At 55.8% G+C, this 12599-nt stretch overlaps 8 protein-coding genes across 8 annotated transcripts; 5 read left to right on the top strand and 3 right to left on the bottom strand.

The window, feature by feature from the left end:
- Positions 1 to 2: 2 nt before the first annotated feature.
- LTR77_010807 (uncharacterized protein) lies at positions 3 to 1610 on the bottom strand (the record flags this gene model as incomplete). The annotated part of the gene is made up of 2 exons (XM_064808024.1): positions 3 to 1267; positions 1331 to 1610. 2 exons carry the CDS (start codon positions 1608 to 1610, stop codon positions 3 to 5), a joined length of 1545 nt encoding a protein of 514 aa, XP_064653746.1.
- Positions 1611 to 2201: 591 nt separating this feature from the next.
- Positions 2202 to 2993, bottom strand: LTR77_010808 (uncharacterized protein; the record flags this gene model as incomplete). The annotated part of the gene is made up of 1 exon (XM_064808025.1): positions 2202 to 2993. The coding sequence occupies one exon, from the start codon at positions 2991 to 2993 to the stop codon at positions 2202 to 2204; it is 792 nt and encodes a 263-aa protein (XP_064653747.1).
- Positions 2994 to 3317: 324 nt separating this feature from the next.
- Positions 3318 to 3735, top strand: LTR77_010809 (uncharacterized protein; the record flags this gene model as incomplete). The annotated part of the gene is made up of 3 exons (XM_064808026.1): positions 3318 to 3365; positions 3467 to 3591; positions 3672 to 3735. The coding sequence occupies 3 exons, from the start codon at positions 3318 to 3320 to the stop codon at positions 3733 to 3735; spliced, it is 237 nt and encodes a 78-aa protein (XP_064653748.1).
- A 241-nt stretch (positions 3736 to 3976) lies between these two features.
- On the top strand, positions 3977 to 4836 carry LTR77_010810 (uncharacterized protein; the record flags this gene model as incomplete). Its single annotated transcript, XM_064808027.1, has 2 exons — positions 3977 to 4206; positions 4323 to 4836. 2 exons carry the CDS (start codon positions 3977 to 3979, stop codon positions 4834 to 4836), a joined length of 744 nt encoding a protein of 247 aa, XP_064653749.1.
- Positions 4837 to 5620: 784 nt separating this feature from the next.
- Positions 5621 to 7219, top strand: LTR77_010811 (uncharacterized protein; the record flags this gene model as incomplete). The annotated part of the gene is made up of 1 exon (XM_064808028.1): positions 5621 to 7219. The coding sequence occupies one exon, from the start codon at positions 5621 to 5623 to the stop codon at positions 7217 to 7219; it is 1599 nt and encodes a 532-aa protein (XP_064653750.1).
- A 1069-nt stretch (positions 7220 to 8288) lies between these two features.
- On the top strand, positions 8289 to 8993 carry LTR77_010812 (uncharacterized protein; the record flags this gene model as incomplete). The annotated part of the gene is made up of 1 exon (XM_064808029.1): positions 8289 to 8993. The coding sequence occupies one exon, from the start codon at positions 8289 to 8291 to the stop codon at positions 8991 to 8993; it is 705 nt and encodes a 234-aa protein (XP_064653751.1).
- A 182-nt stretch (positions 8994 to 9175) lies between these two features.
- LTR77_010813 (uncharacterized protein) lies at positions 9176 to 10321 on the bottom strand (the record flags this gene model as incomplete). Its single annotated transcript, XM_064808030.1, has 2 exons — positions 9176 to 9263; positions 9492 to 10321. The coding sequence occupies 2 exons, from the start codon at positions 10319 to 10321 to the stop codon at positions 9176 to 9178; spliced, it is 918 nt and encodes a 305-aa protein (XP_064653752.1).
- A 543-nt stretch (positions 10322 to 10864) lies between these two features.
- Positions 10865 to 12463, top strand: LTR77_010814 (uncharacterized protein; the record flags this gene model as incomplete). The annotated part of the gene is made up of 2 exons (XM_064808031.1): positions 10865 to 11040; positions 11095 to 12463. 2 exons carry the CDS (start codon positions 10865 to 10867, stop codon positions 12461 to 12463), a joined length of 1545 nt encoding a protein of 514 aa, XP_064653753.1.
- Positions 12464 to 12599: the final 136 nt, after the last annotated feature.

A 12599-nucleotide genomic window follows, 5' to 3' on the forward strand; every position in this document is an offset into this window, starting at 1 on the left:
CCTCAATAACCAGCCATCTCCCGAACCAACCCAGCATCCACCCAACCCCTAGCAAAATTCCTCCCACTGAACAATAACACCGCAATCCACCACACCCTCCCCACCACCCCATCATACCACTGCCCCTCCTTGACTCCCAACCGCCTCCTCAATTCCACCACAGCCCTCGCCACAACCTCCTCCACCACCACCGCTGCACCATTACTGGCGAAGAACACCGCCTCTCCCTTAGCTCTCCCCCACTCACCCGCAAGCACACTCCTCACACTAAAAGAATGCACCACAGCACTGCTCAAAAACCCACCCACCACTTTCCCCACATCCGCCGGCTCGTCCCCCCTCTTCCCCAGCAGCTTCCGCTCGAGCCACTGACCCGGCCAAACGCCGTACACGAGGAATAGCCGCGCGAAAAGACGATGCCAGCCGTAGCTCCAGAATCCGCGGACGGAGGTGATGCTCCAGATCCTCGTGGTGTAAAGGGGAGGGAAGAAGGCGAAGGGGGACGGCGAGAGCGGGGCGCAGACGATGGCGAAGAGGGAGTGTGCGAGGGAGAAGGCGACCATTAGAAATGCGCCTAGGGTGGCTGTGAGGAGGAGTTGGTTCGGCAGGCTTAATCGCTCGTCGAAGGCGGAGGCGGAATCGAATGGGGCCGACGCGGAGGGAAGGACGTGGGTGGTGTAGATGTCCCGGATGGTGAAGAGACAGAGCAGCATGACGGGGACGACGTGGGTAGCGATGCTGTGGAGCCGGTTGTGGACCGTGGGAAGCCATGTTTTATTGGTGTGACGGACGTCTGCGGTGGTCCAGGTGAAGCCCATGCCACGCATGCTGAGTTCGAGCTCGAGAGCCCAGCTCGCGCGGTCGTGGAAAGTGTGGGGCCAGCCGTCTTCGGGGGTGCCGACTTCGTAGACGGGCTGCATGCGTGGACCGTTCATTGCGGTGGTTAGATGACCCATTGCTGTGTTTGCAGCGTCGGCGGCGGATGCTGGCATGTAGTCGTCTAACGCAAGGGAGGGCCTTCGGTCCCAGAATGAAGGGGTCGGAGAACTGTCAGCGAACCCGACACGCTTTTTGCTGGTGGTCGGTTGGGAGAATTTGTCCATTGGGTCTTCCTTCTTGTCGATGGCTGCGGGCGTTTCGACACGGGGCCGATGCTCATAGCGCACGCGGCGGGGGATGTGGTTGAACAGGTACGGCCCGATGAAGAAGACGTCGATTACTCGACATCCGCCATAGATACCTACGAGCGAGAGTTGGTAGTTGAGACCTGGAGGGCAAGAAGGTTAGCAAATGCCTTTGAAATGCTAAGGTTTGCCCATCCGTTTGTTACCAATGCTCTGTGGGATATGGTAAGCCAACGGTAATCGGAAGAACAAGATCCCAGCAAGAATAGCCAGCCCATTTCGGAGCGTCTTGAAGGCCACAGTATCAACTGCTTGGGGTGGCGCTGGTGGAAGGAACAGCAGCGCAACGTAGTACATCAACGGCGGCAGGATGAGAGCCTCGATCCGAATGGGCTCTGTGCCTGGGATAGGATGCAAGCCAGGACGAGGTTCATTTGAGAACATGAAGTCCATGGCTTTGGAAGGGAGATCTTTGAGGTTATTCATGATAGTTATTTAAGTAATCTTGAGTTGGTATCTCCAGTGTTGTATGTGTCCTGGCATTGATGTTTGACGGCCTGATGTTCCCGCTGTACAAGCTCTGAGACGGAAGTCGTACAAAGGGACGATGCCGCCTTTACAACACCGAGCGTAGCGAACCATGGTCCGGTCATCGTTCCGGCACATTCTCCGATGGTTGGTGATAGACGAGATCGATGACGAGATAAAGTCGCGATATATGAGATTGACTCCGAAGCTTGTCTTGCTTGATGTGGGGTTCGACATGAGCTTTCAGATCGAGTCTTCGTTGCCAGATAATCTATGAGTACACATCAGTTTTCATTGATGGAAACCGCACGGTTTGCCAACGTCAACGTTAATCGATCGGTCTCTGCAGAGTGCGACCAAGGAAGAGGGCCGTCAGAGGGATGAATGGGAGAAAAGGGCTGCTGGCTAAGATACTGATCCAATCAACATGAGATTCGATGTCGTATATATAAACAGATGGTATCGACTCGAGAATATAGCGCCGCATCGCCGTACACCAGATCGCTGCTCCGTAGTGTAAGTATCAGCCATCAACCACAGATTCCAACATCATAGCTCCTTCTCCTTCTGCGGCACATGCGCCCCTGTGATTGGATCTTTTCCAACCGCAGCGGGCCCTCCAACCAGCTCAAAGGCGTTGTGGAACAGCCATTCGGTCGCCTGCTCGACCGGCTTGTCGAACAAGAACGGCAACGCTGGAACGGCCGCCAGACCCAATCCTATCGGTCCCCACGTCCGTACCTTCACATTTTTGACATCCTTCATCGCCCGCCCACTATACCGCACAATCGAATGTATCGTAAACGCCGGCAGCCCCATACTCGCTACACCCTGGAACACCGCCCGCTCCGCCATCCTCGCCCTATAATCGTCAATCGCCGGCACCACACCCGTCGCCGCAGGCGCTAGCTCCGTACTCTTCCCATCCGTCTCGGGGTGCAGAATGTTCTGATTCCGCACATAGGCCTTATACCCCTCATGCGCGACATCTCCGCCCAAGTACAGCCAACTAACCCCGTACGCCCCGCGCACGAGATACGGATGCGCGACCGGCCGGAACGACTCGCCTATATCACTAGTATAGGCGATGTACCGCTGCGCGGAGAGCATGATCGTCCGCAGACGAGAGGCGTAGGCGGCATAGCGGACGCCGGACTCGGTGCTGTCTTCGCCTTTGCCGGAGGAGAGGACATCCCAGAAGCGTTCGTCGGAGTCGAGCGTTTGTTGGAGGGCGTCGGGGAGTTTCTTTTTGGGGAGCGGTTGGGAGAAGTCGGGGCGGTCTTCGGGGCGTTCGTGGGGGATGGTGGAGACGGGGTCGTCGGAGCCATTAGATTTGGGCATGGTGGTGGTTGGATCGGTGGTATGTGGCGGTGTATATGGTGTAAATTACATGTTCCTTGTTCCAAGATCGAGATTATATATCAAACCCAACCCGTCCATTTATTGATGATTGACAACAGCTGTATCACATGAAGCGCGGTGGTCATATCGAAGCCGATCGCTCCCGATGTCTGTGAGGCGTTGCCCAGCCACAGTGGCTCACTCCCGAAGCTCCCCGGCCCTGAAGCTTGACCTGGACCTCACCACGACGACTCTACTGCCAATTGAACGACCTCTTACCCGCCCGATACCCTTCCACCGCAGCTTCAATACAACAACGCCAAAATGGTCGTCTACTACCAGATCGCCGGTCAGAAAATCGGCTCGCATTGGGTATGTCCATCGAAGACATCGAGCGCTTCATCCTCCCTCCACCCGCCTGGACTACAGCCAGCTCTCGACTTGGATAGACCAATACTGACTCCACGATGTAGCTCTCGATCGCGACCCTCTCGACGATGTTTATCGGCAGCTGGGCAAGCATGGGTGGCAGCAAGAAGGAGGCGCCCAAGGCACCCCCGATCAATGCGAAGGATCAGGATGAGGAGAAGTTCATACAGTATGTTGGCCCATACGAAGCGGACACCGCGCCCTTTCGTCTGTCTGCGCGATACGGTGCGGGCTAACAGACTGCTACAGAGAGTTCATCAAGGCGGCAGAGCAAGAATCCGGCGAGGGAGCCAAGCACCGGGAAGGACATTGAGCTGTGTAGCAGCATACGCGAGCGGGCTGTTGAAGAGGACGCGGAGCGGGTCACAGGCACATTATTAGAAGCCTCTGCAGTGTACATATATGACTACATGCTCTGATATCTTTGCACGGCCCAAAATGTTACCTTGAGTTCTCGTGATGGCCAAAAGTCGTAGTCATGCTGTGTAACCTGGACTTACATGTACATGCAACCGAACAAACATCATCCCATCAGCTCATCCGCTTCCTTCATCATGCCCATCCGACCCTTTCCCTTCGAACTCAACATAGGCACAGACGTCGCACACGTTTCTCGCATCAAAAATCTCCTCGTGAAAGACGCCGCTCAACCCAAAAATCTCGTGGGCTTCCTGAAGCGAGTACTGACCCGCCGCGAACGAGTGCAATTTTGGAGCCGATACGGATCATTCGACTTACAGGACCCAAAAGCAGCGAGAGCGGTGCATCAATTCCTAGCTGGGCGGTATGTTTGTTGACCTGCCAATGTGTCGAAACTTCTGCTGGCGCCGCCGCCTCCTCCTGCTCCTCTGGCTCTAGGAGAGCGACGCATTCATGATGCTTTTACTGACTATAACCCAGCTTCGCAGCCAAAGAGGCCGCAATCAAGGCAATTTCGCAGCGAAGGCTCAGCTTTCATGATGTTGTGATCCGCACGCCGCTTTTTGGAGAACCAATGTCGGCTGTTATCCTCGATAAGACGAGTGCTGATGACCGACCTATCAAGCACGAGGTCGAACTCCTGCAAAAGGCGAAGCCCATCAACCCGGCGACACAAGAGAAACGCCATGGTCTCTCGCCCTTGGCATTCGAAAATGCTTGGCCTTCGAAACAATCCACTACGGAATCGACACAGCAGGCTGCTGTACCTGAGGCTCCATGCCGTGATGAGGAGGCGGCTGATGTCGAAGAGGCTACTGAAGACGAGGTCGAGCTCTTAGGCACCGTCGCCAAGCTCAGCATCAGTCACGACGGGGACTACGCTACTGCGGTCTGCCTCGCCGCAGAGGAGCCTCAGGAGGGCGACGTGGGAGGCGAAGCTGCGGCGAGGGGTTACATGATCTCCACGGACGAGGCGCCGAAGTGGCAGGGATGAATTGAACTGGCCTGCTTTGACCTGAAGGTTTCTGCGCCCGCCAAGCTTTCGGACGATACCACAAGACTGGGACTGAGTGTCCGCAGCCTACCACCTAATGGAATTCTGGACAGTTTGAATCCATGCGTCCTCCTGCAACTTGCAGTAACGACATGTTGCAGATGCTCTGGGCTGCTGCTCGCTTGCACTGTCGGCGCCAAGACCACTGTCGACCACTCCACCATACACTCGGGAACACTGAGCTCAAACGGGTGGCTGAGTGCATATACGTACTGAATTCGATAGTATTACTATCTTCAGCTTGCAGTTCAGGCTCGCTATGAGAGTGACTCGCTGCTTGCATCGCGGGCGCCATCTGAAACATGTGGCTTGCTGTGCCGCTCACGCGCAGAGGAGGCTGATGGTTTGCGCAAAACCGACCTGGCCTCGCTTACGACAAAGAGCACTCCCAGGGAATGTTCTCGCTATCAGCTGGAAGCGCCGCCACGATACAGACGATATTTTCAGGCAGCATGCAGCGATGTCTGTGCTCTAGCTGTGTGGTGCTCCGCCTGCCTCAGCACTGCTGGGCGCCGGTGGACACGACTATAAGACCCCCACACAACAAGAGCAGCAGCGATATCTTCTTCCCACATCATTCACTGCAACCATCGCCATGACGCTCACAACATTCGCAGAGGTCCGAGCCGCGTTCCAGCACCAAGACACAATCGAGACGTTCAGATGCATTGCTTCAACAAGGCACGATTCCTGCCCGAATGACGTGACACAAGGCCGTAAAGACATGGCGAGAAACATGATGCAGTCGTCAGCAGACCGATTGACGCTTAGAGACATCAGAAACCTCATCTGCCTCCTCATGTGCGCGGACCACCAATATAACAATTACAACTACAAAAACCAGGTAGAAGCGGCCTGGAGCCTTGAGTTTCCTAGCCTCGACTTCAGGACCCGGAAACACCCCTCTCCATACTCGCTCAAGAGTGGAATAGATCACGTTTTCAACGCCGCACCAGCAAATGCACCGATCACGCCTCCGTCATCCGGCCAACGACCCCAGGACACTGCCAGCTCTCGTTTGGAGAATCGTCAGTCGCCGCCTCCACGGATCAACCTCCATCCTGGCTCCAAGGCTGGGCCCTCCATCCCCGACACCCCACCTTCGTCCGAGGAAGATTCTCCAGCGAACGAAGACGCTGATGAGACTGAAGTCCCAGAGTCTCCATTGGTTGCGCGAGCATCACGCTGTGGTCGTGCCGATAGACATCCCGATGGCTCAGCCGGAAGAAGGGAGGCGTCCTTGAACGAAATACCCGCTCCGCTCATGCGAATCGAGCAGGCCGCCTCGTCGATATTGGACGTGGTCGAAGAAGTAACTGATGCATCCACGGACACGAACTCCACATTGACGCAACCAGAGGCAACCCCACCCTCTGCTCATGTCGGCGAGCAAATTCAAGCATCGGCCGTCGCTGAAGAAGCTACGCCCGTAACGCTAACCGCCACTGACGAAGACACACCGACAAGTGCACCGCAAGCTACGCAGGGAGTATCAGCTGTGGCCTCTCCAGCGCTGTCTTCAACGCCAGATCTGGCAACAAGCGATGGAAGATTCTCACCTGTTGATGCATCGACTTGGGCTCCGTGCACTATTCGATCGGAAGTTCTTACACTTTTGCTGGAACCACTACCGAGGCCGCGAGCCAAAGGAGCCATTTATGCCGTCAGCGTCAATGCCGACGATTCAACTCCGATGGTCAAGATAGGCTACACAACACGACCCGTTAGGACCCGGCTGCGGGAGATTACCAACCAGCACGGCATTACATTCAACCGGAACACTGCATACTATTTGCCTGGCATACCACTCCTACAGCTACTCCGCCTGGAAGCTCTGGTCCACGCTGATCTAGCATTCTTCCAGCGAGACCTCCGCGTACAGCACGGGAGAGCGCACAGGACGCATCGCGAGTACTTTGAGGTGGACCTTTCTGTCGCACAGAGGACTATCAATAGATGGTGGGCTATCATGAGAGACATCGGTCTCGAGCCTGGGCAAGACCTGGACCAAGCTGTAGTCGATGCTATTCATGGAAGTCAAGCGCTGGATGTTGAGGTCGCGGATGCGGAAGCGACCACCACCGAGCCTGATGTCTGGCACCGGCTTAACTTGGATCATCAGCGACGAGAGCATGTCTGGAACGTGGTATTCCGAAGGGATAGCGGCGGTTTCAGAATGTACAACGAGAGGTCTGGCGTCACTTGGTTGTTCATGGCGTTGGTGTTACTCATGCTTCCGGACGTCCTCAATTGTCCGCCACGTGTGGTATACGCTCTAGCCGCAGTGCTTTATTGGTTGTTCTGGCACTGGAGAATCGTATGACGGAGAGCTCATATTCGGCACGGCATTCCGGGCGCATTGGGAAAGAATTTACCATCCGTCTTTCAATACAAATGAACTTCCTTGATTTCTTTGGTCACCTTAGTCTTTGGTTTCAAGAACATGCTGTCTCAACCTCGCTCGGATTTCGCACGAAGTGGCCGCGCTCTGGAAGCCCGCATCGCTCAAATCTCCGCATCCTGGAGAACAAAGAAGGACGACACATCGGTACCGACCGCCCGGACACCCCTGCAATGATGCTGTTTGCTCAAAAGCACTTCTCCCTTTCCTTGGTGTCGCCAAATGAGTTCAGACAACACACCAGCAAGGCCCAGGATGATTCAAGCGCCATGCAGCTCCCAGGCTTCGCTGGTCAAGCGACTTGCTGCATAGGCGCAACAGCTTTGGACGAAGGTCAAACGGCTTCGGCCCAGGCCCCCGGAACCAAACATATGAGTCGTTCGTATTTGTGGTTTCTCCTCTGCACGCACTTGCGGCCTGCTGGTCTGGCCATGCACGGGTTCTCTCAGACCCAGGGCGGTGTGCGATCTCTCCCAATGGCTCCTCAACTGTTACGTCCTGGGTCCCGTGTGCTCGTTGCAGCTCGTGCATGCTCGGTGTAGCCCGTCACAGCTCCTCGCTCTGCGTGTCGGACCAGTCAGCCGACGCGGCCGCAGATACTGTGTCGCTTCGCACTCGCAATACCGGGAGACTTGACTGGGACGCAACAGCCTGAAGCTCCGACTGCTATCTGCACCCTTCAGAACCCCATCACTTCACTTGTTCCCGTCACCGCAAGTGTCCCGGGTCTCTTCGCACTCATATCTTCAGCGACCACACCTCGACTTGATACTTGCACACTGTCTCTTTCCACGGTCCGTTTGTACGGGAAGCAGTCACGCTAGCACTGCGGTGCTCGGTCCAAACTCTTGCAATGGATAAGAGAAACCCGCCATCGCTCACAGAAGTCATACCATATCTACAAAATGCTCTTCCTGACACCATTCACAAATGCATTGGAGCGCCATGGAATTTTCCTTGCACCAATAATGTCACGCGCGACTGCAGTGACATGGCGAAGGAAATGGCAAGACAATTCCTCGAGGCTCCCTCCACCACGATCCAAGTGATGCGGGCACAAGATGTGATGGAACTGCTACTCTGCGCCAAATGCCAGGGGAAAAAGACCGAGAAGCAAAAGTTGAAGGAAGTATGGGAGGCAGAGTTGAACGCCAAGTTTCACCCTGTTGGCTACCATTCACCATACGTCAATACTAAAGACGCCAACTCCGCAAATATATCGCAGAGTCTTCCTGCCTACGCGACACCAATGCTCGCCATCGCTTGTAAGCCTGCACAGGCTGCCGGACTATCCCCGGACGAGCTTGCAACAGGCACGGTTTATATGACCGTCATCAGCTTTGCTGATGGCACAACGCCGGTAGTGGTGGGGTGGACAAAAGAGCCAGAGCTGACCAATCAGCAATTCACCCACTGGCACAATCAGACCGTCGGCAACCACGCGAAGCACACCATCGATCATGTTGCACAATGGCAAGTGACGTATCTCGATCGCTCCATCATCAGAGAGCTCGAAGCCTCTCGTCGACATATGGGCAACCAGGGATTCCGAGACTGCGTATACTTTGACACATCTTTCGAAACCGTGATGGAAGTCATATGTCGCTGGTGGAATTTTTTGGAGGACTATCGGCTGCAAGCGGAGGCCGCGAAAGAAGCGCAAGCCTGTCTCTCCCAGCAAGCGATGAGCAAGTGAATCAAAGCGACCAGACCTCAGGCTGGACCGGAACAGGACGAAGAGCTTCGAGCCGTGCACGGACAACCGTGCGTACATGCACATGCAACGTGACCTGGCGCCAATATTGCTCCTCTGCCGAGCTCTCCAGGTCTTCGAGAACTACGGATACACTTTCATCACGATCCTCCTCACCGTCCCGATCATGCAACGTAGCCGCCGGCCTCGGGCGTCCTCACATTTCGTTTTCGGAATCGTCGCTCCAGCAGCGCATCAGTCCTCCGTCCGACTCTGTATCATATGGTAAGGCTTTTTCGGCACTCGAAGCAGGCAGGGCAAGGATCATGATGGGATGTACTTTTAGATTTTCTTGCACATGGCGGAGTTGAATGATTCGCAGGCGGTTGAGCGTACACGCTTCGGCACATGGGTTGAGATATGAGTGAAGTCGATTTTAGACATACAACGCACGCAACTTTCCAAGCCATCGCCTGCAAGAACGCTCCATTGCCATCTCACAGCTCAGCATAGTACTCATCCTTCCTCTTTAACGCCTCAAACAACGCCCCCGCAAACTCCCTTGCATGCGTCATCTGCCCAATATGCTCCCCCGGAAACGCCAAATACTCCAACGCCAGCTTCCCACACACCACCTCCATCGCCTGATACTGATAGGCATCCTTCTGCGACAACCCCCCATACACCGGCACAAGCTTGTCCTTGTGCGGCCCGAAATCCTTCTCGACATCGAAATCCACATCCGGCACAGACATGAACTCCCGCTCAAACCAGAAATTCATGTTTGACCATAGATACGGCGTGCTGAAGTCGATCTTGAAGTTCGACATCAGCGGCGACTTGGTCAGGGCGCCGAAGAGCTTGTATGCTGGGAGTGGGCCTCCGAGGCGGTAGGTGGAGTAGATTTCCCGGTGCAGGGCGCAGATGTGCTCGTAGTCCGGGCAGAGTTTGGCGATGGGGGGTTCGTAGGGGATCATGGTGCGAATGAGCTCCGGGTGGCGGGTGAGGAGGGTCAGGGCGACGATGCCGCCGGAGGAGTTGCCGATGACTGTCGCCGGTGTGTTGGGGGAGTACTTCTGGATGAGGAGGGCGGCGTCATCGGCATCGCGGGCGAAGCGGGGGAGGGGGCGATAGTCTTGGGTGCCTGTTATGTAGCTGCGGGAGAAGCCGCGGCGGTCCCAGGAGACGACGGTGAAGTGGTCTTTTAGAGCGTCGGAGAAGACGCGCCAGTTCTCCACGGAGCCGTCGCCGCCGGAGATGCAGAGGAGGAGGGGACCGGAGCCGACGACTTCGTGATAGAGCATTGCTCCGGGGACTTCGAGGTGCGACATGGTTGGATGTGGGAAGGGGATGTTCATTCACAGGTTGTTGAGCAGAAGGAGAAGAGACGGGAGGAAGGGTTGAGTCTGCATGTACTTAGACTGTGTTGTGGAGCGGTATGGAGCTCATATATGTCTTGTTGCTGCCTCTGGATAAGGACGTCGTAAGGACGTAGCTGAGCTCCTCAAATGGACACCGGCCGCCATGTCCGTAGCACCGGACCTCGCGCACATGATAGTCCAGAACGCAAACAGCGTGTATGAGCTCGGCACCACGGCATCTCTTTGAGCCGAGGGCAATGTGTCATCTCAAGACGTGTCGTACTTTGCAAGTTACGAAGAAGAGGTGAGGTGACCAGAAAGTACCTCCGATGTTCCCGCGATTCTCCCGATTGGTCCGAAAGGGGAAGGAGCGCACGGAGCGTCTTCGTAGGGACACACATGCCCGGCATCCTTCTGACAAGACCGTCCGGTGTAAGGGTCTGCCAGGTTGCCTTGAAAAGGACTCCGCCGGCTTATAGGGCCGTGTAGCCTTTGCTCGTCCATCAGCGGATGATGTCCGATCCGCAGCTGGCGCATTTGCTACACGTCCTCGAGGCGCGAGGCATAGGGCTCGGACGAGATGATGTCGCTTGGGCATTTCAGAGTCCGGACACGAGTGAACAGCTGTCGGCTTGGATAGACGAGCATCTCTCGCCGGAGACCCTGCTGACGAGGGAGGAGTTGACCTTGTATGTCAAGACGCCAGTTCAACCAACGGAGCAGTGCTAATTTGCCAACAACAGCCACGAGAAGCACAACACATCGTCTGCCAGCGACATAGCCACAGGCCCCTTGCTGTCCGATGAGGACTTTGAATCAGCCATCAGCTCGCTCGAAGCCAGCACCGCTTCGATCGAGAAGCAATGCAAACTCCTAGAGGCTCAAAAGCAAGCCCTCCGCAAGATTCAATCCCGCAATGCTTCAGACCGCACCCATGACTCTTCCTCGAACGGCAAAAGCAACAGGCATGCCCGCGAGAAGGCTCAGTCCGAGTTTGAAGCCTCTGAGCTAGCGGACTCATTGCAAGCACGCCTTGAACGAGCCTCGAAGCAGGCGGAGCACTCGTCTACCGGGATCCTACCTATGGTCGAAAGGCTACTGGAGAAGGACAATCGCTTGCTCGACGGCCTTGAGAAAGTGCTGCCGAAACTGACCGCCAATGCTACCGATGCCGCGGAACTGGATGAGGTTGAGCGGCTGTGCCAGGCGCTTACCGTACTATCTACTCAAGAGATTCACGCGAGGATCGATGCTACGTACAATGCTGCAATTCGAGACTACAGTTCTCAAACGAACGGGAGCCGCAAGAGGCAATCCTCGCAAAGTCTCGAAAGCCAGCGCGACTCGCTGCGAGCAGAGCTAGAGGAGCTATGCCGCGAGATCGACGGCCTCTCTACCATGGCGGTCGAAGCCCAATACCGCACCGCTATCTCACGGGCCCTGCAATCGGCAATGTCCGATAACGAAACCGAGCAAGCAGCGTGGGCAGAATACATGAGCTCAGCACTGCAGTACCTCACTGTCCGGCTAGAGGCCACTGATGAGACTTCACGGGACATTCGCGCACAGCGCTCTGCTTTGAAGACCATCAATGCTGCTTTCCAGGCTATTCAGGCATCCAGCAGTGACAGCAAGGCTGCTCAGAACAGAGCACAGTCGCCGGTAAAGCAGTCGCAGAAAGGTCTGAAGCCGCTGCGCCTGGTGCAAGCGAATCTCTCTGAGTCCCACGATCCAGTCACGCAACTATTACGACAGCTCGATGTCAAAGTCACAGATTCGGGGGACGGCAGTCAATTCACTGGAAGTCTGGCAGCAAGCACGAAGGACAAGCTCGAAAAACTGTCCTCACTCGCCACAATCTCCGAGCGCGGCATCGCCGACCAGCTGGCTCAGTCACTCGCAGAGGCGGACGCTGATATGCAAACCTTGCTCGCTGCGGTCTTCGAGCACTCGCCATATGGGACTGTGCGATTGGCGGATCAGGGGGCTACGGATGGTATTGAGGATCTGGAGCAAAAGACGCAGATTTTGGGTGAGAAGATGCGGGGATTGAATGTGGAACAGATCGCGAAAGAGGTCAAGAAGAGGCAGCAGGTTCTGTTGCAGGGATAGATCGCACCGCCTTCCGCCCGCTGGATACGTTGGCCCTGAAGACCACGATACTGTACATACACCATCCGACCGCATCACATAACCAAATCTGACAATACGAGACCGACTTCCGCACCACCATAGAACGCCGTTCGCT

Source organism: Saxophila tyrrhenica (genome assembly GCF_035928015.1).
Source record: "Saxophila tyrrhenica strain CCFEE 5935 chromosome Unknown scaffold_27, whole genome shotgun sequence".
Taxonomy (NCBI): Eukaryota; Fungi; Ascomycota; class Dothideomycetes; order Mycosphaerellales; family Extremaceae; genus Saxophila; species Saxophila tyrrhenica.